Raw genomic sequence first — 27842 nt, forward strand, 5'->3', positions numbered from 1 at the left:
ATGAGCCTGTCTATTCGATGGCACCTGTTAGTCACATTGGGCCTCATTCACAAAAACGTTTCTTAAATTATTCTTACTTTTGTTCTGAAAAATGTTCCTTCAAAAAACAAAACAAAATGGGATTCATGACACTTGTGCAGGCCTTTGTTTTTGTGCACGTCCCAGGTGTACGAGATGATGAATGCTGGCTGTTTGTAAATTGTATGCTCAGTCCTGTTCATGTGATTAGCATAAGGAAGCAGCCATGAGCACAAATACAGATTAGGAAAAAAAAAAAAAAACAAGAAAAAGATGAATGCCGAAATGGTCTTGGCAGCGTTCTTACACGCAGTTTACGATCAAAGTCATCGTCCCCGAGTACTTTATGAAGCAGCGCTTATTGAATCAGTTTTCCCTGCGAGGCTGCGCGCAGTTCGTTTGCTCCCGATAACAGCGTCTCGAGCAGGCTGTTCAGGGACCCGTCTCGGCTCCTCGAACCCGGTGCACATTCGTTTCGTCCCGGCGTCCCCCCCCCCCCCCCCCCCTTCACCCCGCCGCGGTTGTTCGGCGGGATGGCGGGTCTTCCGCATCGTCCCGCTCTGGACACGCCGCCCCGCTCTGGACACACCGCCCCGCTCTCGACACGCCGCCCCGCTCTTTACTACCCGGGCCAGCAGGTGTCCTTCTGTACCGGAGGAGGCCTCCGTTCAGTCAACAATCGTCCTTAACTTTACACTCGCGCTTCAACGCCGCTACGTTTTCCTTCACGAAGCTCGGTCTTCTCACGCGTTCGTTTCAGTGATCGCTGCCAGGTTTGGCGTGCTGTGCATGCTGCGTTAGAGGGTGCTATGTCACCCTTTATGAAGCATGACATTACATGCCTATGTATGGCTTATGAAGCCGGTATGTCTTGTTAGTGAAGGCGTTAGATATTCTGTACAAAGCCTTTGCGAGAAACGCTTGGTTTGAGGTGTGACCATCACTTATTGTTAAACCATGTTAAGTACATATGTTGACTGAATCTTAGCAGTGGTGTTCTAGCTGAGCTTGTTATTTGACTGAACGTGAGGTTGAGCTGTCTTGCGCCTCTGGATAGCGGTGTGGAAAGAACGGAGTGCTATTTTTATATGCATCTGCATGTTTACTGTCATTCCATTGATGTGCGACAAACGGATGCATGTGGACACGTGCAAGTAGGCACACATGCGTGTTAGACTCATTATGGGTTGCTAGGCAGCGGCTATTTAATCATTATTGTACAGTCCTTTCCAGGGTATAGGACCAGTTGCACATGAACAGGTGAATAGACAGTTACTGTGGTGAGGCGCAGTGGCAAACTTAGCCTCAGTAAACAAGGTTGCTTACCCCAGTGAAGCAAGGCTTCCCTTTGTCCTGTATAATTAAAAAATAAAAAATCCTTGAGGCCATCGAGCACAAGTGTTCTGACCGAATCCTTCGCTCTAATGAAGATTTATGTTCTCTCCCATGGCCTGGTGCCCGAAATGAGAAAGATATGAAATCATAACCATCATTATTTAAATGCACCTGTGTGAAGGATGTCGCTACACACTCATTACGCAATAGTTAAAAATTTTATTTTATTTTTTTACATTTGAAATTTAATGTGTCTGTTCTTATTCTGATTCTTAGCAGTGGTTGACATGAATATTTGTGTTTGTGAGACTTTCTGAATCAGAAACAGAATTTAAAACTTAAAAAATAAACAAACAATTGTGAAAGTAATAGAATTTCAGGTTATACAACATTGTAGTAAAGTTCAGCCCGAACATTGGCTTTTATTTGATTTTTAATTAAGCTGGAAATTGCAGTAAATAGCCAACTTTCAATTTAGTGCACAGTGCTGGTCTGCTCCCTCTGTGTCGTTTGCTTTTGACTGATCCATTACCTCAGCTCATCAAATCTTCCCCGCCGGCAGGCATGTTGAGCTGAACGCCTATCCTGGGGCCAGCCTGCTGCTAATCTCGATGAAGAAGAAAGGATTCCCTTGCCTGCGACCGATTTTTAAAATGCAATTAATTTATTTATTTCTTTGTTTGTAAAAAGCGTGAGGCGGGTTTTCAGTTGGCGGTATTTGGGGAGATGCGCTCAGGACGTGGTCGCGGCGCTTTCCATCTGCGAGCTATCGGAACTCACCGGAAGCTTCCTGTCAGTCAGGCGACAGCGCCGCCTGCCTCGGCCCCTCCACAGGTCAGACTGCTGCCCAACTCCAGCTGCCAGAACTCATTGCTTTCCTCCTCGGCCTCGTGCGACGCGTGAAGCTCAATCTCAACATCACAAAAGAGCCACAGGGTCCATTGTGAGAAGCACATTCCAGCGCTCGGTGGCCAGTTTGTCGTATTTATTCCAGGGCTTTTCGGCTCCGGTTATTAACGCTCCGTTAACAACCTTGAACTCCGCTCACCTCTGGCTGGGTGAACCAGCCTGGAGGGTCGGGTCTTGTAGTGGAAATGTGCCCTTTCTCTAATTATGCGGAAACAGCTGCCCTTGGCCCGGGCGAGGGGTGTGCAATTAGGGGAGTGAGCCCACACCGCGTGGGTGTCCTGGGCTGGTATGCCGAACCCCCCCCCCCCCACCCCGTCCTGCTACGAAGGTTCAGCCAAGCGTCGCCACCCCCCCCCCCCCATCTGTCCTCTGTGCGGTGGGCACGCTCTCTCTGGTGCCAGGGGCACCGCTGGGCATCGAGCGGGAAACGGGCATGCGGATGACGTCGAGCGAGCGGCGTTCGAGAGCGCGGCCGTACGGTCCATGGGCGTGCGGGATCCAGTCTGAGCCGCTGGCGGCTCCTCGCTGGCGAGGCCGTCGTCAAGGCTGTTACCACCCCCCCCCCCCCCCCACACACACACATGCTGCCTATGCAGACGGTGATTGGAGGAGACGGAAGACAAGGCAAGGACGTAGAGCGCGGGAAGACTCGTCCGGATCTTCGTAATAACTGTCCCAGTCATACTCCTCCTCGACGTGATTGGACAGGACGGAGAGCGCAGGAAGGCTTGTTCGTCTGCGTAATAACCATCCCAGTCATACTCCTCCTCGACGCGGTGGTTTATGCCGCTTGTCTGCGGCGTAATTACTGAGTTTTATTGAGTCTTTGTAGAAGATTAAAACACTATTAGCACCCCCGCTGTCATGCTCCCCAGCTGTTGCTGTTGTTTATGACCCTGGTGTTTTATGACGAGCACTTTTAGTCACCTAGACAACCGCGCCTAATGAAATACAGTGAGACGATTGGTGGGAGGTGGGGGTGGGGGTGGGGGTTAGGGGGGTCGGAACATAGCTGCGAACGCTGGCCCTGAGTCACCGCGTGGTGGTGAACATGTGACCCAGGTTAAATGGGCTGAATTCAATCATAATTTGTCCGTAACTTTCGCTCAAAAGAGTTTTTTTGCTGTTGATTGAATCCGGGCCAATGAATCACAGAGTTTCTGAGAGGCAGGTGGGGGAGGAGATTATCATTACTGAGGAGATGAAAACGAACCTGACATTTCTGTGAGGACAGGTCTCATAATTCGAGCCATGGGGTGACGGGGGGGGGGGGGAGCGGGGGGGGCGTGGGTTGTATAACGATAGATGAGCAGAAGCGAGAATGACAGGAAGAACACGTCTCAATTATTAGAACAGAACGGAGAGACTCAAAGCTGTGAAGCAGACCGGTGGAGATGACGGGGTGATTCATAATTGTCCGCTGCGATATCGGCTGACGCTGTGCTCCTGGAGTGGGTTCCTGTTCAGAAATATTTATTACGGCTGCTGACTTTGTGTTGCCGTCGGAAACCACCTCCATTTTGCATTTGCTAGCTATTAGCGTGAATCATAAAATGAAAAACCTACTGGTAAAAATATGCCATCTGCTCCTCTGTGATCTAAGACAGGTGAGGGTATTGTTCCTGTTTCATGAGTCAGCGTGAATCATAAATGCGATTTATAGATTGCAGCGTGCGTCTTCATTTTGAATCGCAGTTTTAGGGACACCTGCACAGAGATGGTATTTTGAGATTATGGCATTACAGACTCGAATGTTACACACACTCAACAGAAGAAAAAAAAATCTTAAATTGTGATTTCATTGATTGCTGTCACCTGCGCATTAATGCACCACAAATTATAAGACACCGTTAAGATGATGATTAGTATTAAGTTAATAAGTTAATTATGGCAATAAGTCAATTAAGTCATTATAAAGTAATTATGATTCAGCCACTTAATGAATTCGATTTTGCAGATGCAGGGATGCTGGTAGCTGCTTTCAGGAAGTGCAGCCTTTGGAGCCTTTGAGTCTTAAAGGGATTTAAATGAACATCGGTGAGGTGCTAAACGGTCTCTGAGGGTAAGCCTCTTCAGGGATGGAGAAGGCCTTCTTGACACACCAGTGGGTTCTGGGAGAACTGGCAGTACATGCAGATATGGATAGCGATGCGCTCGTGAATGTCTCTCCACAGTCTTGTCCTCCGCTGCGCTGTTCTTCTAATAAACCTAACACACCTACAGCAGCCAAAGTCTGCTCTCCAGAATTATACACATTGTGATATATTACTCATCAGGTTAGAAACACAGACCACTCTGTAATGTCAAAATATTGTAATGTCAATAATAATATGGCAGGGGTGGGGAAAAAAAAGTTTACATGCATAAATATTTATAGTGCTATAAAATATTCATGGTCTATTTTTACTCCTGAAAGCATACTCTCTTTTAATGAGTGCTCTGAGCTTTGCTGTACTGTGTAGAAACCCAGCATTATACACCGAGCATCAAAAGGATCATAAATGAGTGTTAATTTAAAAAAAATTAAAAATACATTTCACATGCCTGCTACAGATACTAGTATAATAATATCTAACTTTGTTATGGTGATCGGGGTTTGCGATCAAAAGCATTGATGAGTAGGTCATCTAGAGCAAAATCCAGGGCCTAAGGTCATGCTGTTGACAAACTGTCCAGGGTGTATTCCTACCTCTCACCCAGTGCATGCTGGGCTAGCCTCCAGCACCTCCCCCGACCCCAACCCTGACCAGGAATAACATATAATTGTACTGTGTTCATTCCTTTGTATATGTCCGTGCTTTGGCAATATAAGAAATATCTTGTCATGCCAATAAAGCATTTTGAATTTGATTTTGAATAAGCGGGTGTATATATATAACGGATGGATTGACAGTGTCACGCTCTGGTGATGCAACCTTTGCGCCTGGTTTCAGGTGCTATCCTTTTGAGATTGGGTTCTGCTCTCTCCCCCTTCGAGCCGGGACAAGCTCGGGCCTGTTGGCTGATATCTGTGACGGAGAAGACCTGTTTTATTTGTGTATTTATTTATTTATTTTTTTTCTTTCACGAAAATATACTGTATCTAATATGCCCCCTATAGCCACCCCCCCCCCCCATTAAACCCATTTAATGTATTTCCTGAAAAATACATGTGAACACCCAACATGTGAAGTGTACACATGTGAACACAAAAAAAAATAAACGCACTTATAAGATGAGAGCGAAAAGTGGTAAGCTATACTATTGTAGCTCACGATTGGAAGTCAGTCACATGGAAAATGTGGTATTGCCACGTGAAGACGTGTTTTGTTTTCATATTTGTAAATTGCAGTAGGCGTGCGAAAGAAGCCAATCAAATGTGAACATGTGTTGGTAAACAGGTAATAATGTTTTCACTTAATTGGGTGCGTGAGAAAATGGACAGAGTGTGTTTGCATTAACTGACTTGTTTATGCCTGTTGGCATGTACCGAGCATCAGGCTAAATGTTGTGTATTACATAGTATGGTGTGTTAGGAATGTGCTTAACGGAACAGTCCAGCGTGACTGTCACTACGTGTGCTGGCTTGAAACTATCAAGCTATTTAACACTCAACACAAAAATAGATTTGTCCTGAACATAAGTGAGAGTATAAAAAATTAAAAAAAACTTTGCTCAGTGGGGTGGTATCTTACCGAAGCACTGTTAACAGAAACTATCACTTTTATTGCGCTGTTTGAGACTTGACTGCAGAGAAATGAATAAAAGACCAGAGAATAAATGAACAGCCCAAGTGAACATTACATTTATCTAACTGAAGCGTTGCCAGCTTGGCAATTATTGGATTTTTTAAAAAAATTAAAAAAATTAATTCTACGCCTTCTCCGTGATTGTAATCGCTTGATCTAGGAGAGGAAATTGAGCTGGGTTATTGTGATTGGTTCAGCTGCGGAAATCGATGCAGGCATGCGTCTTAGGCTTTGCGTTACGTATTTATGTGAATTAATAGTTTTTCAGAAAAACATGAAGAGTTAATTTGCGCCGGCATTGGCTCGCAGGGCAGCGGTACGACACTGTTTTCACTCCTCAGTCCTGACTTTGTTTGTGTGTCCATGTTTCACGTCCTCCACACTCGTCCATAGCAGCTTCGCTTTACTGTTTTGCGCTTATGAACGCCTCTTAAATAGTCCATAATTGTATAATTGCTCATATGTCTGTGCTTATTGCCAAGCCATCACAGTGCCTGTTGGGACAGCTGGAGGACAAAATTCTGAAATTTGACACCCCAGATGGTCCCCCGCTCGATAATTTCGCCAAGCCCTGCTGATATTGTGAAGCCCTGTTCTCTCAAACTGACTTGGACGTTCCCAGCAAGAATCCCATTGTGCATTACAGCCCCAGGGTTGTCGATGCGCATCCGATTCACGACTAATGATGAATGCGTGCACTGTCTCTTATGAGTCCACCTGAGCCCAAGGTGTTGCTAATGTCATCTCGTTTCCATGCATCGATGAACGCCTTTGAGCCCAAGGTGTTGCTAATGTCATCTCGTTTTAATGCATCGATGAACGCCTTTGAGCCCAAGGTGTTGCTAATGTCATCTCGTTTTGATGCATCGGTGAACGCCTTTGAGCCCAAGGTGTTGCTAATGTCATCTCGTTTTGATGCATCGATGAACGCCTTTGAGCATCAGACCACCGAAGGTCGAGTGAGGCCTTCACAGAAGGCCTTTACAGTCACACAATGGGAGCACCTTCCATACGCACTCGATAACTCGGTTGTTCGATGCAAGTCTGAGATTCTGCTCCCAACACGAAACTGCCACATGATTGTTTCAGAGCAGTGAGCCAATGTGTGTGGGGGGGGGGGGGGGTAAGGAGAACCCCAGTAATTTAGGGTTTCACTGTACCTGTCGCTGCCGAAAACGGGTTTTTCTGCCAGCTCCTTACAAAAGGAAACTCAACTGGTGGCGGGATGCTCAGTGGCGAAGGGTGGCGCGCGATGAGCTCCCGTTCTTGGCAGAGCGCTGCGAGGTGCGATCTCCCTGATCAGTTCGGCTGTGAAGCTGTGCCAGGTTAGGAATGGCTGGCTGCGAACACTTCCGAAGGCAGGGCGACAGGCTCGCTAACGCTGCCAACGTGCCACATGGCGCGGAGATGTTTCCTCAATAGGTGGCACTCGGAGAATTTTGTTCCTCTGTTCTGTTGTTGTGTTTTTCCCAGGCTTAACGTCCTCATTATTCTCTCTGTCTAGTCACCGCTATACTTGCTGGTCAGTTATCAATGGTCAGTTTTATCATTATCAAACTGAAAGCATAAATACTATAGCGGTATATACGGTCTGCGTGTTTCCACAACCAGGATTGTTACTTCGGATTTTTGCTCATGCGTGATTGGGGTGCGCTGTTGTCCCACTTTAACTGTACTTACAAAAAAAAAAATCATGCTGCCCTGCGTTGTGTGAGCTGGAAATTCAAGTATGTGGCATTCATTAAGTGGGCTATTTTGCATTCCACAGGGCAGTCCCTTCCAGTTTTAAAATTGGGATAAAATCTTCCGTTTCTGCCTCTCCGGTGCCTGACCTCCACGCCTCTGCCTGATTGTTAAGGCTTAAGTGGACCTTATTCCAGTGTTCAGTCAGAGGTCCGCGCAGCACGGATAATCATTTTAGAAGGCAGTTTCAGCGGCCCCTGTCTCCCAGAAGTAGCCCGTCCTTCAGAGGCAGTTTTCTCCCCAGTTCTGTGTCTAACTCCCTTCTCTTCTTCTGTCTCTCTCTCCGCAGGTCGTGGAGACCAACCTGGTGGCCTTCGACTGCCACTGGATAATCATCAACGAGGTGAGTCTGGACCGGGCCGCTCATGGGTAAATTAGGCGAGAATGGTGGTGGGGGTGTGGGTGCGATGTCTTACTTCCCAAATCGATCCATAATCAACGTTTCGCGTTTAAATTATCCTCAGTGTTGCAGAGGAAGGCACAAGGGTTCCTAAGCATGTGGATGGAAAGTTGCGAAGCAGATTTGAAGTTGTTCCGCTTTGCATTTTAGGCTGCAAAATGCCGTCAGTTATATTTGATAATTTTAGCTGTGGGTACACGCCGGCATGTTGGGGAAGAGAGAGAGCACCCACCCCCCCCCCCCCTCCACCCCCCCCCCCCCCCCCGCCCCTCCGTGGGGTAACTGAGGACAAACACCGACATGCTGCTTCAAATTACAGCTGGCAAGTGATATGGTGGTGGAAAATTCACGCAACTTCTAAAGAATTAAAATAAAAAAACTGAGGTCTGTAGACAGTGAAGTGTTTTTCATCACACTGGTTCCCCTGGCTCATTCTGGGGGTGTGAAGGACTTGGGGCTTTCAGTGATTTCTCCTGCTGCTGCCTTGTGGAAACCAAACACATCATCGCCTTTACTCCACAGCACTGAGTGTGACGGATGCGCATGCAGTGTGTGCGTGTGTGTGAGGGGATGTGTGTGTGTGCATGTGTTTGTGTTTGTGTGTGTGTGCGTGTGCGGGGGTGTATCGGTGTGTCTGTCTGCAGGCGGGGGGTGTGTGTGTGTGTGTGAGGGGATGTGTGTGTGTGCATGTGTTTGTGTGTGTGTGCGTGTGCGGGGGTGTTCGGTGTGTCTGTCTGCAGGCGGGGAAGGGGGGGGGGTGTTAGTGTGTGTGTGTGTGTGTATGTGTGTGCATGATACAAAATATACAAAACAGAGATTCTATACTATACCATACCTGAAAAAAGGCACAAAGAAATTTGACATTATAACTACATTTTACATATTTATCTTTGCTGGCTGTGGAGCTGATATATATTTATAAAAACAATGGTATTAATATTTTAGCTACTGCTAGTTCACAAATTAGCTACATACCATGCTTGTTTACCAACAGAAATTAAAGCTAAGGTCCATTAAGTTCTTCCATTGGCTGACATTATCACATGTGCATAACCTCACGTGTTCCAAACACTGATGTCACCTACATCTACACCAGCGGTTGGCTGTTGTGTGGTAGTATTACCTGAAGTAGATAATGACTTTAAAGAAGTTTTGTTGATGTAACCGGCAGGGAAATTAAGATGGAACAGATGCAGAAGAAGCATTAGAACAGAATTATGGTAGAAACTGAAACTAAACAAAGTTTTTGGCTGTTGTTTGGCTGTGTGGAGTTTTATCCAACTGATGTGTGTACAATTTCAAGTTTTGTAAATCATTTGAGAGCCTGTGGCCATTGTAGTACATTCTGTAGGAAACCCTAAAAAAAGTACCCTGCCACCATTATCACTATCGAGAATATTTATGGTTAAGCATTTAAACATATTTACTACAACAACAACAACAACAAAAAGAAGACCAAAACTGCTCTATTTCTTTCCGGCTAAATGATATTTGGAAAAAACGTTTCAATAAAACGAATATCTGCAACGGTTTTCTGTGAGCCGGGAGCAAACATTGACACACTGTAAATCCTTAGGCGGTTGTGTAATTGTGTGTGCTTGTTGTTATCAACCGGGTGAAGTATTTATCCAGTGTTTCCGAGTTTTAATAAACCACTTTGTCGGACATGATGTTTCCTTCTTGGCCACGTTCCATGCATTTTGAGTCTGCTCTGTAGATTTAGTCAGCCATGCCTCGCAAGAGATAGTCAAGAAAACGGATCTTTGCCTTTTTAAATGGAATATTCTATAAATGTACCGTTGCGGAAATATAAACTGCTGTTTGCCTTTCCGTTCTGACAAACTCGCTATTTTCTAACACAAAGGCACGGCCCTTCTAAATATATTGTCTTGAATTGGATAGCAAGTATCTCAGCCAAACTTTCAAAGTCTGTGGCATTCTACCCACATTCTGATGTGCTGGGCAGAAAGAGAACACACAAATCGATTTTAAAGGAGGAAATGCCATCACCTCTGGTTCTTAAAATACAGCCCAGTATTTTTGCCTTCAGCAAAGGTGAAGCACAGACAGCCACACAGTGGGTTTAAAGTACGTGACGTAATCCAAAAAGTGTTGTAATCTTTCAAATTGGTGAGTCTTAGTACCTGTGTTCACCAGGGACATCACATGCCTGATCCCATCAGATCAATTGGCCTTCATTTTTGAAAGACAAATGGATCAGACTAATGCTGAATCCATTAGTGACAGACAGACAGACCGACAGATAGATAGATAGACAGATAGACAGATAGATAGACAGATTGATATAACCTTTGTTGCTCTAACTTCGTGCTCAGGACAGTAGTTGTCTATCCGGAATGTCATGAGCATCCAGCGTTCCTTTGATCCTTCTAAGTCCTGCCCCGAGCCGTAGCCCGCGCCAGGCTAACAGAACGCCTGTAGCTTTCCCCAGACTTCAATAGCTCCGCATCAAAATTTGATGTTTCCGCGGCGTGTGTGTGTGTGAAGTGAAGATCTGTGTATCGCTGAATGTGGAGCCCTGGCTGACACGCATCGTCTTCACCCCCCGCCCCATCGTCTCTCCCCCACCCCCCCGCCCCCCCCGCCCCCGCCCCCCGCTCCTTCACTCCCTCTGCAGGAGATTTCGGACCAGGAGGTCCAGGAGCTGGTGATGAAGTCCATCGGTCGGCTGACCCTGATACGGCAGATGTTCCCCGCGACGCAGAACAGCAGCCAGCGCTGCGTGCGGCACAACCACCGCATCAACACCTCGCTGTGCGACCCCAAAGACCCCAAAGCCCAAACGCTGGAGGTGGGGAGCCCTTTCATATCATTCATATTTCATATTATCTCATAATGTGGTCAGATATTTTTGGTCAGAGAGCGCATATTTGTTTAAACTCTTGGTTTCAGTAAGCAGTAGTTTCACAGTGATTAATGATTACCCCTTTTTTTTCCTTTTTGACGAGCCTGTGATTTCTATAGTTTGTTTTTTAAATATTTATACATGAATTATATCTGAGCGCCATGGCAAGACAACAATAAGTGACAAATGATAAAGCAATTTTGTGAAGATGACCGCATATTAATGTGAATGGGATGCATTATGGGAGGTTTCCTGACTTGTGGTGTAATTATTATTAGATAACAATGCTTATAATTCATCCGTTGACTTGAAGTCAATTTGAAGTTATTCTAGTGTATTAAAATAAGAGGTAACGATTCTGACAGTGCTAGGAAAATATCTTTTTGTGCTGTGTGGCTGGGCATTCTCACTGACAGATCCTATTCTTACTGTAAATAAAGACAACATTTAACAATCGCATCACCGACAGATTACAATCATAGATGGGTTATATATGACGTGTAAATACATAGGCTATTCATGTACATGTGTACATGGGGGGGGGGGGGGGTGGTGGCAGGGGGCAGTGGGGGGGGATGCGGGGATGTGGGGGAGTTGCTTGCTAAGTGGTGGCAACTATAGAACCACCACCGACAACAGCCAATAGAATCTGACAACAGAATCACTTTGATCTCTTCCGTCTGATGCATCATACAGAGTCGTTTAGATTGTTTCTCTGTTTAGACTCACTGATGTATGTAATGGGTATCGACCGAAGAGAAGACCACAGTTCAACAGTGGGCTTGATGAGCGATAAATACTGTGGAGTTAATGGGACATTTTGCTAAATACATATTTATACACATTATCCTGCTATGTTTCCATAGACAAAATGTAACAACTTCTCGCGCATCTCTTTTCTGATTTATTGTGTCAATAAACTGAACACCACTGGCTGGAAAGAGCAGCAGACACTGAAGTACCGCTTGTACTGCAGCAGAAAATGCTACATATTTTAATTAAATCACTGAGATGCAATTACCAGAGATAAAAGAAAAAAATCCTTTTTCTTTTTCCCATTCACTTGCTTTCTCATTCAATCTACAGCACTCATAATATAGTGAGTTATTCATTTGACCTTGGTTTAACCAGGTACAGTCACCTGAGGACTCAAGCTCGTTTACATGGGATTGTGTAGATCAGATGGAGGGCCATGATTCTTTTTTTTTTTTAGCCAAATGTGGACTGCCAGTTTTTGTGGGAATTTGACCCCGGACGCCAGGTCTAACACCTCTGTTCTTTTTGCTAATTGCCCATGCAGGGTTCATTAATGACCGGGGGCCAGGAGGCAGTCTCAAGCATTTGATTATCCGGGCCTTCAGACCTAATTTCAAAAGTTATCTCCCAGCTCTGTCTGTGCGGGCATTCTGAGTTCAACGATCCTTTGGTTTAAAAAAAGGCATGCATGACTAATTATACGATCAGGTACTAATTGTGAGGTGTACATCAGTGGAAAGCAGTAAAATGCTGCTGTTATGGGTAAGTGTGCGGAAACTGGAAAACGGACGTACAAGCGACACTGAGACACGTTTTCACCAGTGTGTGAGTAAAACGCTATCGCTGCTCGTACACCGCGTACTTACGCATTTCATTTATTTTACGTTGTCGTGAAACCCGTCCTTAGGTCACAAGGCAGGGAGTGCGAGAGGCGGCCATTTTGAAGACACAAAAAAAGGAAAAAAAAAAAGTAGTCTGAGATGGACACACGGGTAAATGGCTGTCAAAAACCACAAGGGAACAAGAGAGCGGTGAGGGACAGAGAGAATTAATTTTTTGACTTAATGGAGGTCATTGCAAATATTCCCCTTGAAAAAGAGTTAAGAAGCAGAGAGGCGGTAAGTGGTAAAACACAGGGAAAATGAGGGTGAGCAAGGACATCTGTGAGGCGCCTTCCGGAAACTTCTCTTCCGTTAAAGACTTGGCCTCCTGATCCCGGCAAGACCAGATGGGGAAGGCTCGGTATCGTGCTCCAGAGTGCCATTCGGAACCGCACCGGGTCTTATATAAGGGTTTTCGGAGATTGAGGTGAACCACTGCTCCCAGTCCCAAATTAATGGCCGCGGTAAGTCAGGACCTCATTTTAAAGCCTCGTCTGGAAAAGAAGGTGACACCATCCACTGCACAACATCTACACCACGATGCACCGCCAGATGGAACACATGTCATATTTTGGTCCAACACCCCTTATAGGATCCCAGTGCGAAGCGAGCACCCATACCTCTTCAGGACTTTGACGTGAGAAACTAGCGTGGCGATACGGACGCCGGCTAGTATTTTGGGTTCGAGTGGAACATAGCACATGGATCTGTTGAATCCAGTATCTCTGACAACGTGCATATATCATATAACAGTGACCAGAGTTAGGACCGTATGTACTTTGTTGAATACACTGAACATTTTTAAACCTGAACATTTTACCCGTGTAATCCCAGATTTTGTACTAATTCAAGTCAAGGCCGAAGTGTACCGCCATTGTTCTTTTGGATGGATCTTATCTATGTGCATTCGTGATGCGCGTCTTGGTTGGCATAGTTATCTTGCGCTGGTGCTTTATGGGTGTTGCCTGCTCACGCTGCTATGGCGATGTTGTTATCCGGCTCTGGCACCGCTTCGCGTGTAAATCAAGCGAATGCGCGGCTGTTCCCCAACATTTTAAGTTGTTTTGGGTAAGAGCATCTGCCGAATTAATGTAATGTAAATGAGTGTGAAATTAGTCTCACCTGATGCGGCTCCGACAAGCTCCGCGTTTGCTCCGTTCCTGTTGTATTAGTGTCTTAAACAGCTGTTCGCCAAAGACATGATACTTTGCCAGTTCATCGGTTGAAAACATCATTTTGAGGTTGGCCTGGCTCTGCCGTGTATGACAACCTGAAAACAGGAAATAACCGGTCACCTTTATTTCATCCAGACAACTGATCTCCAGCCTGCAGGGCTTTTAGCTCGGAAAAGTTACTACGGAAAGGCAGAAATGTCAAAATCTTATCTGAACTACTGATCTCATTGAAGGTTGATTTGAGCCGAAGTTACATTACATGACATTTTCTGTCCTTAATGTATAAATCTCCTAATTAATTATTTTGGTGCCCTTGTTTTAGTTCTAAAAACATGAGTATGCCATGGTAAAGCTTCCTGAAAGCACCAGCATTCACCACTCACCACTCAGCATTCAGAGTGCAACAGAGTAGGCTGGCAGGTCCGTATGATTCTATTCATTATTTTTTAACAAGTATGAGAGCATTGTTTTTGGGAGGAAATTGTGTTTTAATTATTTATTGCGAGCAGGAATTGGCCCTCAGGCAGCCATGTCCCCTCAATGCAATAGCTAAGCAAGTCATTTTCTGGGGAAAAAAATGGGACATTTTTACATAATTTCTAATTTTGTATCTCAAATATTGATCAGGAATCTGGAAGACTTGTTATGGATGGGCCTCATTGGAGCTATATAATTGCTTTATAAGCACGATGTAGCACCTTCATAAGCACTTTATAAAGCATTCATAAATGCTTCTGTCCATAACTGCATATAGGCATGTGATGTGCTGTGTAATTACTGATGCAGAAAATGGCCTTGTGACATAAGCATTTATGTTCATGTAGCACTTATGAAGAAGCCATATTGTCTGGAGTAAAGAGCCAGCCACAGGAAGCGTTATCATACTTTTCTAGTTAAGTGAAACGTTGTCACTTTTATTACACAAAATTGGATTAATATCTCGTTTTATTCTGACACGGGTCCTCGGCCGAAAAAAAAGAACGTAATAAAAGTTATAAAACATAAGCACTCAAAAAGAGAAGTCTTTGTCAGCACAGCGCTTTCACACGTCAGTTACCGCTCTACTTATACTCGCTTAAGTGACCCGCGCTCGTCTGCCGTGGAGGAAAAGCGCTGGGAAAGAACCGAGGGAATACGTCACGTTGCGATGGCGCCGGGTTTTAGCGACTGAGCTATTTATAGCGATTATAGCGAGTGTGCGGAGGCTTGCTGGCCTCGCGCTCATGGTAGGTGGAGGTGGTGGCGGTGGTGTGCAGGAGGGTTTGGTGGTGCAGGGACGGGTCTGTGTGTCGTGTTTTGTGGTTTTTGGGGGTTGGGGGGTTGGGGGGGGGGGGGGGCGCAGTCACAGAGACACCGCGGCTCTGTGGTCAGTGGTAGGTGGAGGTGGTGGAGGTGTGCAGGAGGGTTTGGTGGTGCAGGGACGGATCTGTGTGTCGTGTTTTGTGGTTTTTGGGGGTTGGGGGTTTGGGTGGGGCGCAGTCACAGAGACACCGCGGCTCTGTGGTCAGTGGTAGGTGGAGGTGGTGGAGGTGTGCAGGAGGGTTTGGTGGTGCAGGGACGGGACTGTGTGTCGTGTTTTGTGGTTTTTGGGGGTTGGGGGGGTTGGGGGGGGCGCAGTCACAGAGACACCGCGGCTCTGTGGTCAGTGGTAGGTGGAGGTGGTGGGGGTGTGCAGGAGGGTTTGGTGGTGCAGGGACGGGTTTGTGTGTAGTGTTTTGTGGTTTTTGGGGGTTGGGGGGTTGGGTGGGGGGGGGCGCAGTCACAGAGACACCGCGGCTCTGTGGTCAGTGGTAGGTGGAGGTGTGCAGGAGGGTTTGGTGGTGCAGTGACGGGTCTGTGTGTAGTGTTTTGTGGTTTTTGGGGGTTGGGTGGGTGGGGGGGGGGCGCAGTCACAGAGACACCGCGGCTCTGTGGTCAGTGGAAGGTGGAGGTGTGCAGGAGGGTTTGGTGGTGCAGGGACGGATCTTTGTGTAGTGTTTTGTGGTTTTTGGGGGTTGGGGGGTTGGGGGGGGGGGGGGCGCAGTCACAGAGACACCGCGGCTCTGTGGTCAGCGGAATGGCACAGAAAAAGCCCAATTTCACACGGCACTGGAGCGGGTCATCAGAACGATCCTGACCGCGCGCGCTCTCATCTCTCCCCCCGGTCCACCGCCAGCCAATCCCCCACCCCCCCCCCCCCACACACACACACACCTCCCTCTGATCCCCCATAATCCCGTGCGGACCAGCTCTGATCTCCGGCCTCTCTGTAAATGGAGCGTGTGGAGTCTCGTGTGGTGCTCTCTCTCTCTCTCTCTTTCTCTCTCTCTCTCTTCCTCTATCTCTCTCTCTATCTCTTTCTCTATCTATACATCTATCCATCTATCTATCTATACGCACACATACACACATACACTCACTGTGCATGTACAGACATGCATTAATATACACGCACATGCACACTCCTACAAGCAGTACTCAAACACACAGACACACAGTACACAAATGCACACAGTACACACACACACTGACACAGTACACAAACAAACAACCACACACACACACACACACACACACAAACACACACACTTTTGTTCCTCTTACTTGCCTATTCATGCCCTCGCTGCGGCTGCACAAAAGCCGCCCTTTCAGCCGGTGGCACAGGGAGCGGGGAGAGGAGACACAGAGCCGGGAGAGGAGGCTCAGAGCCGGGGTATAACTGCCGACGGTTCTCTCCAGTCAAGTGGATTCATTGTCAACATTGTTTTTTTTTTTCTCTTTCTTTCTCTAAGGTCCACGTGTCTTTTATTCTGTTCAGGATGATTCTCTGTGGAGCAGTTAGAGCCATATGAGGTTTGTCATGCAGTTTCTAAATAAGCAGGGCTCAGCCGGTTTTGTGTAGGGGATTTTACCATCTCCCCCCCGAAACCTTTTTTTAGTTATAATCCTTTTGCCGCAATCCACTGAAAAGGTTTCTGACACATCTGTGTTCCCTCGGCGCTTCCTGTGTGTATCTTAAACAATACAGAAAAAAGTTAAACCCGAAAAAAAAATGCTCAAATCAGCGGATTCCGTTTAATTCCAGAGACCGTTCTCATCCTGGAAACGTGTTCTCCGTAATTGGATCTGTCTCAGATGGTCTTAGCACGGGCAATATTACCTGTGATGATCTGCTGTAGTGTGTGGTCGCGTGCGTGCGTGCGTGTGCGTGTGTGTGTGCCTGCATGTGTGTGTGTAATATTTTAGCTTTCGCGGGTGCAGTTTGGACAGGAGAGTTTGTGTGTGTGTGTTTGTGTGCGTGCGTGCGTACTTGCATGCGTGTGTGTGTGTATGCATGCATGTGTGCGTGTGCATGTGTGAGCGTGTTTAAGTGTTTAGATTAATACGGCAGTATGATCCAGTAGAAATGTCTGAAGTTTGTATTGGCCATGTTTTTGGTGAAGAATAACTCATACGACTAAATTCAGTTAAACTGCATGATTGGTCTCCTACTAACGGTAATTGGAGTGCTATGGAATTGAATAAAATTAGCTTTTGACTGAAATTCTGTGGGTTTTCCCATTTATTTGTCATGGGTTATGTAGAGTTTGTTTATATAACACACCTATTATTTTGATATGCAAACAATTGAATGTGGTGCTTGAATGCGGAATATATCTTCCTGTAACATCTTCAAACAAGATTTTTTTTTTTGTTTAGCAATGCAGAAAGCCAATCTCAGGATTTATCGTGAACAGCGTGCCAATATTTATTCCATATTCAAATAATCGTTTGGTTTACCAGGCCTTTGGACAGCAGCTAGTAATTAAACGGAGAAAGGGAAATTCAGCGCGATCTTACCGCACAAACACTGCAGAACAATTCTCAGATGAGCTTGGGCGTCAAAGCCACCACATACGCAGGTGACTCCTTAATTAACTTTTTATCCTCTGAAGTCCGAGGTCAGGGCGTTTGACCCCCTTGTCCTCTGTGTCCCGGCCCGGATTGGGGCAGCGCGGCGCCCAGCTCAGTGATGTTGAGCGTGCGGGACGGCTGCAGGTTAATAAACAGCGGGGCCGAGCTAATGGCCGCTCCACTCTATTTATTACATTCTCATTAAAATGGAGACAATGCGCTGGCTAAACCGCGGCGCGATCGATCGGGCGCAGAATTAACTTCCATTCTCCTCCCCTCCTCCTCCCCTCCTCCTCCTCCTCCCCCTCCTCCTCTCCTCCCTCCTCCTCCCCTCCTCCAAAGCATGGTGGAAGTCATCTTTTTTTTAATGGTGGCGGTCTACTAAAAAAAAACCGGTGTCACATGATCCCGGGTATTTTTTTCCGACAGGATGTGACTGGCAGGCGTAAAGCTTTTTATATATTGGGTTGATACGACTGGAGTGTGTGTGTGTGTGTGTGTGTGTGTGTGTGTGTGTGTGTGTGTGTGTGTGTGTGTGTGTGTGTGTGTGTGTGTGCCTCCTAGCGGGAGCGGAATCCTTTGTGCAAACAGCATTTGGGGCCGATAAGGAGGGAGCACAGAGAGAGAGAGAGAGTGAGTGGGAGGTTTTGGGTGTAATGCCTGGTAGCAGGTGTGAATCTCTCTCCCACTGTTGATCAAAGAATCGCAGCCAGCTCTCCTCGTTCGCCCAAATAATCAGACAGCCCACCTGGCAGCGCCCCCCCCCCCCCCCCCCCAGCCCCCCTGCGCAGAGCGATCGGCCACGCGGCGTCACCTGCCGCCCGATGCCATCACACAGGTGGTTTTGTCGCCAGGTAACCTGCAGAATGTTTCAGTTTAGGTGCTGAGGTTCTTAGCAACTTATTTATTTATTTTTAGAACTTGTGAAAATCCTTGCTCATTAAAGTAATCTCATTATTTTTCACTCTCTCCCTCTCTCTTCCCTCGTTCTTGTCTCCGTTCGCTACATCTCCTCCCCACCCGCTTCTCTGGCTTTGCCCCCCCCCCCCCCCCCCCCCCCCCCCCCATCAGATAACAAACCGCTACATCTACGACACCGTGCTGCTGCTGGCGAACACCTTCCACAGGAAGCTGGAAGACAGGAAGTGGCACAGCATGGCCAGCCTCACCTGCATCCGCAAGAACTCCAAGCCCTGGCAGGGCGGGCGCTCCATGCTGGAGACCATCAAGAAGGTAAGAGCGTGTGTGTGAGAGAGAGAGAGTGTGTGTGTGTTTCTGTGTGTGTGTGTGGGGGGGGGGGTTGTGTGTGTGTGTTTCTGTGTGTGAGAGAGTGAGAGAGAGAGAGAGTGTGTGTGTTTCTGTGTGTGTGTGTGTGTGGATGTGTGTGGACATGCGCACACGTACGTGTGTGTGTGTGTGTGTGAGATGTATGTGCATTTTTGTGTGTGAGAGACTGGGGGAGAGAGAGAGACAGAGAGAGAGAGAGAGCGAGAGGCACTCCTCTGACTCCAGTGTAATGATCTCATACCCTCGCTGCCTGAACCTGAGGTGAGGTCTCCTGCCTGCAGAGATGGCAGAGCAGATTAGCGTAGCGGCGCAGTCCGACGCCGGGGCGGAACACTCGTTCCCCGCGGTGCGTGTACCTGCGCTCGCCCCACACCTGCCGTCGCCCCGTCTGCGCCCGTTCTCACCCCGCCCGCCCCGGCGCGTTGCCATAGCGCCCAGCGACAGCGGCGAGGGCCTCGCTCTGGGCAAGGTTGAGCTGGACTAACGTTCGCGCGCCCCAACTGCACCCCCCCCGCCCCCCCCCCCCCCCCCCCCCCGCGCCCCGACGCAGCACAGGGAGCTCAGCTCCCCCGCTGGGACTCCCCAAAAACCGCCGGGACGTTCTTTAAAGACGTAATAAGAGCGCATGGATCACGCTAACGCTGCTCACGCCTTGTTATTTCACCCTAAACCCACTGCGTAATGGGCTGATATTTCACTCCCCGGAGCGCCATCCCTGCAGCGCGCCCTTCTGCGGCTTCGTCGGGGGGGGCGCGCCGGTGTTCACCGCCTTTCCCCGCGCCGTAGCCCGGTGAACTTGTTTTGGGGAGAACGTCGGGAATCATAACCGGGCCGTCCCAATTAATTCTGTCGCCTCTCTGCCTTGCGTTGCTCCAATTACATTCCCCACAATTACATGTTTTAATTGCGCCTGCTGTAACGGGACAACATAACGAGAGTTTCTTCGGCACTGAGCACGGAAGCAGTGGGGGGGGGGGGGGGGGGGGGGGGGGGGGGGCGGACGGGGCGGTGAAGGAGTTGTTTTTGCTCTGCGGAAGAATAAATTCCCACTTTTTAATTCACCCCCTCCTGTTAGAAATCTCTGAGCGAAGTGAAAAAAAAAAACCCGCAGAAATAAGGCGCTTCGGATCGGACCGCGGCGACGGCGGGCCGACGGACAGGAAGTCGCCTGTGACCGCGATCGTTAGCGTCGCTGCGCCGCGCGGGGAGTCAGCGTGAGGGAGCGGCTGTAATCAGCGGCTTCGCCATTACGACGACGGCTACGCTACGGCGCGCGGACGCTAACGGATGCGCCGGGCCGTGTCAGCCGACATCCGCATCCTGTAACGTATCTGTTAGCTTCCGCGCGGCGCGCGTCCGCTAACTTCCGCCATTACTCACCGCGCCCGGGCGGCGGTATTAGAAACCGCGCGGCGGCGGCAGCGCCGGTGTTGATTTACTGACGGAAGGCAGCGGCGGCCCCCGGAGTTGGCCCGCGTCGAGATGGATGCGCCCCGTTCGCCGAATCTCGCATCCTCGCCCCTCGCGTCGAGCGGAGATGAAGGAGGGAGGGGGGGCGTCCTCGAATCGCCCCGCGTGTGTTGATATCCCCCCCCCCCTCCCTGAGCGTGGCCCCCCCCCCCCCCAGCCTGAAGGAGAAGCGCGACCATCTTCGTTGTTTTGAGATTCCGCGGATGTCGCCGCCAGGGAAGGGGGAGTTGATTCACGACTGGAGAACTTAAAGCAACTGGGAGTTCCCTTGGGTGAGATGGCCAGATATCCATTAATCTGAAGTGAGCACAGGTCACTGCAAGGGGCTTAGCAACAGCAGATTCTTGAGTCCAAAAAACAACAGTTTTTTTTTTTTTTTTTGCCATCACAAATTCCCCGAACGGACAGAGCAGAAGTATTTTTTTATAACATGCAATCTTGGGACAGAGTGAAATCACGGTACTGAAACGGAAGAGATGGAACATCTATATTTGATGTTTGTTTCGGCATTATTTCAAGTTTTTATTTATTTATGTTTCTTATTCAGAATGTGTGTCTGTGGTTGCCAAAATTAAAAAGCAAGCATGGGAAGTGAAAAGTGCCAAACTTTTAATTTGAACCCAGGTCTATGTTTTCAAAAGCAGAGGTATTGATATAATGCATATAATAGAACATTGTTGTACTACAAACATTTTGGCATCGACTGCTTTCATGCTAATAATTAGCCTTTGTGTGGCACAGGCAGGAGTCAGCGGCCTGACCAGTCTGCTGGAATTCAACGACAACGGAACCAACCACAACATCTTCTTCGAGATCCTGGGGACCAATTACGGGGAGGACCGTGGCCGAGGTGTCCGCACGGTAAGGGGCTCTTCCTTCTCTTTCCTGTCCCCAGAACTCTACAAGAACTAGACAGGAAACTGCCTTCTCAAAACTGCACTAGTGTAATGGTTGCCGCTGTAATTTTTATCCGGTAAACAACGCCAATAGCTAACTGTTAGCTAGCTAAGTTAGCTGTCAGTGGCAACCAGATGTATAGTAGACATTAAACCTGTTGATAATACCATTGGTAGATCGATGCACATTTTAAAGATAATAACACATGCATACTTTAGAGAAGAATATTTGATTGACCTTGTCAGTGTCCTTGGCCATATTCCCAGTTTGAACATAGCCTACGTTCGTTCTGTAGGTTATTAGCCAGCTAACTTATGTTGCTACGTGGTTTGGAGACCAAACTGAAGCCCTCTGGCTAGGCCTCATTATGTGATGAATCTGTGACACTACATTGGTCGTAGCTTAGACCTATTACAAATCTTATCAGTTTGGTTCTTAAGCAATCAGAGATCAGTGCGCCTAGTCAGTGCAATCCGCTCACTGATTTTTGATCACGTTTTTTTTTTTTTTTTTTGCCTAGAAATATTTGTTGATCCAGGAAACATGTTATTTCCAGCTTCTATTTATCACCACAGTGGGAGCTTTTGGCACCTAATTCACTGTCCGAACGCTGCAGAGATCTTCCTCTCAGGCTCCTGCATCGTGCATGGACTGCAATTATGCTAATTTACGACCTGAAACGCCTCTAATTGATAATCATAGCTGCCTAATGAATTCCATCACCCTCCCTCTGAGAGCGACGCGGTGCGTCAGCGTGCACTGCTCTGCTCTCCTCCGCTTTGCTTATTTATCTTATTTTGGTCAACAGTCGAGGGGAGCGGTATCTCAGGACAGGCTCCCCCGAGCACAGCGCGATAATTCATCTATTCTGCGGCATCTCATTTGCCGTTAATTACTTTATTTATACGCGCGTGTGAATTCGCACTCGCTCGGGTTTCGTTTTTTAAATTCGTTTTCGCGCCTTCCCGTCAGAATGGTGGACCGATTAGCCGCTAAACCGCGTGTTTTAGGACTTCGATGCGCGCGGAGCGGAATAGGGGAAGCCTTCACCTGCGGTTTAAGTCGTGAACGTGAGATCTGCTGCAGATCTCGGCGGTTTTCAAAGAGGAACTTCCCGGTTACCCAAGAGCACTCGGGACAGCTCCGGGTCGCACACTGAGGATTGTGGGTAAGAGCGAAGCCCCTCCCCTTGAACTCTTGACGTAAGGGGAGTGCGTTGGTCGCTCTCTCGATAACTAACACTACATCAGCCTGTGAAGACTCCTCCGGAGGGGCTTCGCTGCAGATTACAAATTAAATTGTCAGATCTCATTAGGGATAATGGCCTTAGACAAACATAACACACCATGCTTCCAAAGATGAAATTAATCTTTAAGTACAAAGTAATTACATTAGCCCGCATTCCCTAATCAGAGCAGATAATTACTTCTGAAAGAATTAAATACTTATTATGCCACTGCCCCAGTACCGTAACTACACATCCCAGTGGCTCGTGGAAAGCGGTTCTTATGTTTCCCTCAGTACGCACTCAAACACACTCTGTCATAAATTTTATTGTTTAGTTCTGAATAAGTGCCCGACCATTAGGCTATGTAAGTGCCATCTCACCCACAGTAACTTTTATTGCCGTTAAAGGACAGCATAGCTAAATACGTAGCTCTGCTCTGATAACACGCTAGTTAGTTAGCCGAGCAACTGGTGGCGGGCTTGACTGTTGGCCGATGACCGTGTGAAACCGTATGCAGAGGATGATATTGATTTGCCAGACTGAAATTTTCATTTTTTCAGTTCCAGTTTATGACCTGTTGGGGATCAGTTGATGAGTATTTTTCTTTGTAAAATGATTTATTTCTACGATATGTGTCGGCCTCAGTATCCCATTTCTTGAAAAATAACTCAATATTAACCCATTTAAACCAAGGTGTCCTGCTGTGAATGAACTCAAATCTTATGATGTATACAATATATTACTGTTTGTTCCGCACTTAATTGGCATGAACAAAAAAAATGTATTTTTTATTTTATTTTGTCAAATTAGTTTTATGCTACTGGCTGTTGGTTTTAAAATGCTTCTAGCGATCAACCTTCACTAGCCTTCTTGCGGGAGTATTCAGGGACACAAATCTTGGTATACGGTGGAGCGTAAATAAAAATGACAACCGGCTCCCGTGGAAACACACTGTGAGTGGCATTGTGAGTACCGCCGCAGCAGCCGTGATAATAAGAACATTGCGTGGAAACGCTGAGCTCTCTCGCTCAACGGACCGCTTGAAAGCCTCTTCGATGGGCGTTGGCGGTGAGAGGGGGGGAGGCGACGTACGTACAGTCCGTCAGTCAGTCAGTTGGGGGAAACTGAAACGCGGGAATTCGATTTTTCTTGGGCCTTAAAAGCTATTGACCCGCCCTGTCCCCGTGTCAGGATACAACAAGCTAAAAAAAAAGCGAAACTCAAAAAACAAATGATCTGTTCATATGACTGGCTGCATTAATCAGCTCGGCTGAAAGCGTTCCCGTCGCGCACTTTCGGATTTTAAGCAGGCGCTGGGCGTGTGGAGGGCGGGTGGGCGGGGCTGGTGGGCGATCGTGATCGATGGGGTTGAAGTGTGTGATTCAGTGGAGCCCCCGTGCTGGATTGATCAGCTTCATCCTGTTTGGACGTGTCGCGCGCGCGCGGGGGGGGGAAACGGTCCCTCACCTTGCATTCAGCGCGAGGTTCCCTCTCCACCGCGGTCCCCTGCGTGTCTGAGGACGAGCTCTGTGCGCGCGATATCATTTTAAATCCGTTTGTTTTTCCTCTGAGGTCCATTTCAGGTTATTTCAGTTTTGCCCTGGGGCGTGAGGTCGGGGAGACTTTTACATGCATATAATTATGGCCATTTGTATTTCTTTCATTTTCTGTGGAGCTGAATTTGCATGCCTTTGTTCTTACATTCATTCCCTGGCACCGGCTGTTAGAATAATTGACACAGCGGTGACCTCAGCTCGTCCGCTCGATAGGCCCTGCTTTTCTCCTTTTGCTGACACACACACACACACACACACACACACACACAAGGGTACCCATATGTGTGTACTCACATACACACACACACACACATGATTACCCATATGTGCATACTCACACACACGCACGCATGCATGCACGCACGCACGCACGCACGCACGCTCACACACACACGGGTACACACAAGCGCACACACACACACACACACATGGGTACACACACGCGCACACACACGCACACACACGGGTACCCATATGTGTACACACAAGCGCACACACACACGGGTACCCATATGTGTATACACAAGCGCACACACACACACACACACACGGGTACCCATATGTGTACAACACACAAGCGCACACACGCACACACACACACACACACACACGGGTACCCATATGTGTACACACACACACACACACACACGGGTACCCATATGTGTACACACAAGCGCATACCCACGCACACAAACATCCAAATTCATGATAATGGTCCGGAATAATCTATCATAATAATTATTACCACCATGCAAGAATTAGTTTTCCAGTCCATTAATTTCTGTGGCGACATGCCGTTTGCTTCTCTATACATCAACAATTTAAAAGCTTCACTGAACCGGGTAGAGGACACCACTCTCTACTTTGGGATTGCTTGGCGAACCGTCGAAAGACCTCTATTAATTACCTCAGGGTCTGAGCTAATTTGCCGCAGGTGCAAACAGGATATTAATTAGGTTTTAATGAGCGGGACCGTGCCACGAGGACTGGCGAGCCCCGTGGCCCCGCGATTGGTCAGCCTTCAAAGAGGGGGCGGGCCTTGGGATGGAATGAGAGACGCAGTAAAGGTCAGTCCTTGCTGCACAGCTGGGTACAGCGGTGGGTGGCCTTTGCGTGGGATCAAAGGCTGGGATTTGGTCATGAACCCACGTATCCAACACATTCGGGACAGGACACACGTCAGACAGGAACAGTAAAGTTAACCGTGTACGATGAAAAATAAGCGCAGTAGCTTAAAATGTCGAACATATACAGTAAAACATTTTTGAGACATTTAAAAAATATGCAGAGTTATTAAACATAAACTTGATAAAAAATCATTTTTAAAAATACATATTTCATAAATTTCTCCATTTAAGTCCGTTTTGTCGGCGACGGGTGCGGCATTGTCCGGGGGTGCGATGTTTAAACCCCGTTCTTCAGAGTCTGGCATTCGAAGCAGTTCCTTATCTCCTCAGCCGAATTTCTGACATCAGTCACTTTCCCCGGACGTCCCGTTCGCCGGAATCGTGAGATATCCGACGTTCGGGTCGCCCCTTTTCTCCAAAAAAAAAAAAAAAAAAAAAGTGCTTTCGGATTTGCTCTCGAAGTGGAGCTCAGCTCTGCCGGGACTCTTCATCATGAAAGGCTGGGTAAAAATGTGGGCTAAGGGAATTTGAAAGGAGGCTACGGTCCCTTTCATTCGAAAGTGATTTTGTCCTTTTTGGGGACCTTCCCCCGCGTCCTCATTGTGCCGGCATTGTCGGCTGAAATGTTTTATGCAGCGGGGAGAATTAATGCATTGTCGTCCAAGTGATGTCGGATAATCCAGCATTTTGGATGTAGCGGGGACTGATAGGCAGGGTCATTCAGTACTGTGGTGAGGTGCGTTACTCTGTGTGAATAGGGGAAATCGAAGCTTTGCCTCGGTGCAGAGCTCATTATAGACGCGGGCCACCGTGTGGAGGTGGAGGTGGAGGTTGATATTGGCCTCATTGTGGAGCTCAGTATAGACACGGGCCTTAGTGTGGAGGTGGATGCTGATGGTAGGCCTTCTTGTGCAGCTGAATATGGACGTGGGCCTCAGTGTGGAGGTGGACATTGATTTTTTTTTTTTTTTTTTTTTAATTTTTTGTGGAGCTGAATATGGACATGGGCCTCTGTGTGAAGCTTAACATAGAGATGGGCCTCAGTGTGCAGCTGGAGGTAGACGTGGACCTCAGTGTGGGGATCTGAATATAGACTGGGGGGGCCTTGACGCAGAGGTGGAGATATGTATCGGGCCCATTGTGGAGCTGGAGATATATATAAATATAGGGCCCAGTGTGGAGCTGGTGACAGTGCCTAGGCCTCAGTATTGAGCTTGAGAGGGGGACATGTTATACAGAATGGAGCTTCAGGCAGACATGTATCTGGGGATGACCCTGGAGGTGAGGAGCCAGCAGAGGCTCAGTCAGCCTGTGTGTAGTCAAGTCCTCTCATCATCCGTGAGCTTTTGGACGTGTGGGAGACGGAGGGGGTGCTGTGAGGTGTGAATAAAAGGCTCCGTTTTGCCTGTGCGTGGAGGACGGACGGCGTGAGGGGAGAGAGAGAGAGAGGGATGGATGGATGGATGGATGGATGCTGGGACAGAATGGCAGAAGTGGCTCCACTGGGCCAAAGAGCCTTTTTCCTCCCCGGATTTAATTGTCGTCTGGAGAACGCGGTGTCACAGGAACCCTTTTTAAATAAATGTAGCGCATAAATGTTTCCCCGCGCCGCTCCAAGTGAAGGTTGTAAGAGTCTGTTAAATACGTGAAAGCCAGTCGGCGGAAAGGAGACCCCCCCCCCCCCCCCCCCCCCCCCCGCCCCCAGGGGGGGGTAAAGATCCCCATTTCCCCCCAATTTTCCATTCCATTAGGTAGATTCGGATGTTCTTTTATAGAAGCTATCTTTTTGCCTTTAGGGAAGGCGGGGGGGGAGAGAGAGGGAGAGAGACTCATTGATTTGTCCTGCTTCAGAGCCTCTCTTAGCACTTCTCCCAGACAACTCCCAGCAGAGCTCCCACCTGTTAAACGTCTCGCGCACTTCATTTTCAGCTACAGACTACTGTCAATTTTCTTTGGGGTCAGGAAGACATTTTTCTTCGGTGGATGTGACACAGATGTTATTAAAATGTTGTTAAAAGCAGCCGGGGGGGGTGGGGGGGGGGGATGAGGGAGACTGGACAGAGGCACAGGAGAAAAAGCAGCCGTGTTACTGGCGGGACTATGGCCTTGCCTTTTTTGTCCCATGTCGCCCCCTGTACCCAACAGCTCTCTCTGGCTCTTGGGCTCATTTTTGGAAGTCGGTCTGCAAGGCAGCCAGAGCATAAGGGAGGGAAGTGTGTCTGTCTGTTTTCTGAAGCTTCCACCTCAGGATTATGATACTCGGTGGTGCAGTGGTTTATCATGTACCGGTCATTTACACTTCCACGCATTGGCCTCTTTATCAGAGTAGACAATGACTGGGGATAAATTGGCAAGTTTTGTTTGTTGTTTTATTTATTTATTTATTTATTTTTTTCAGAATCGGACGTCAAAGCTTTGAGCTGGAGTGATGCTTTGTGAAAGCCAGGTGTTTTGGTACCTAGGTTACAGTATAAATCATGTTACGTGGGTTATTATTGGCTGTCATCTCAGCGGTCTGTGAGACGCAAGCCGCTATAGGCTGCTACAGTAAGCAGTCAAATCTCCCTTGCCTGTAGAGAACGTGGGATACCCT

At 47.8% G+C, this 27842-nt stretch overlaps 1 protein-coding gene across 2 annotated transcripts in view; it reads left to right on the forward strand.

The window, feature by feature from the left end:
• The window catches only part of grid2 (glutamate receptor, ionotropic, delta 2), a 377520-nt gene that overhangs the window by 233146 nt on the left and 116532 nt on the right, over positions 1-27842 (forward strand). For both annotated transcript variants that reach the window (XR_004761248.1, XM_035379838.1), the window contains exons 5-8: positions 8023-8076; positions 10772-10945; positions 18756-18917; positions 21183-21302. Coding sequence is in view for 1 of the 2 variants with exons in the window: in XM_035379838.1 (XP_035235729.1) it covers positions 8023-8076; positions 10772-10945; positions 18756-18917; positions 21183-21302 (510 nt within the window). In the remaining variant the exon portion in view is untranslated. The remainder of the gene's footprint in view (positions 1-8022; positions 8077-10771; positions 10946-18755; positions 18918-21182; positions 21303-27842) is intronic.

The sequence above is a fragment of the Anguilla anguilla genome, chromosome 10 (assembly GCF_013347855.1).
Source record: "Anguilla anguilla isolate fAngAng1 chromosome 10, fAngAng1.pri, whole genome shotgun sequence".
Classification (NCBI taxonomy): domain Eukaryota; kingdom Metazoa; phylum Chordata; class Actinopteri; order Anguilliformes; family Anguillidae; genus Anguilla; species Anguilla anguilla.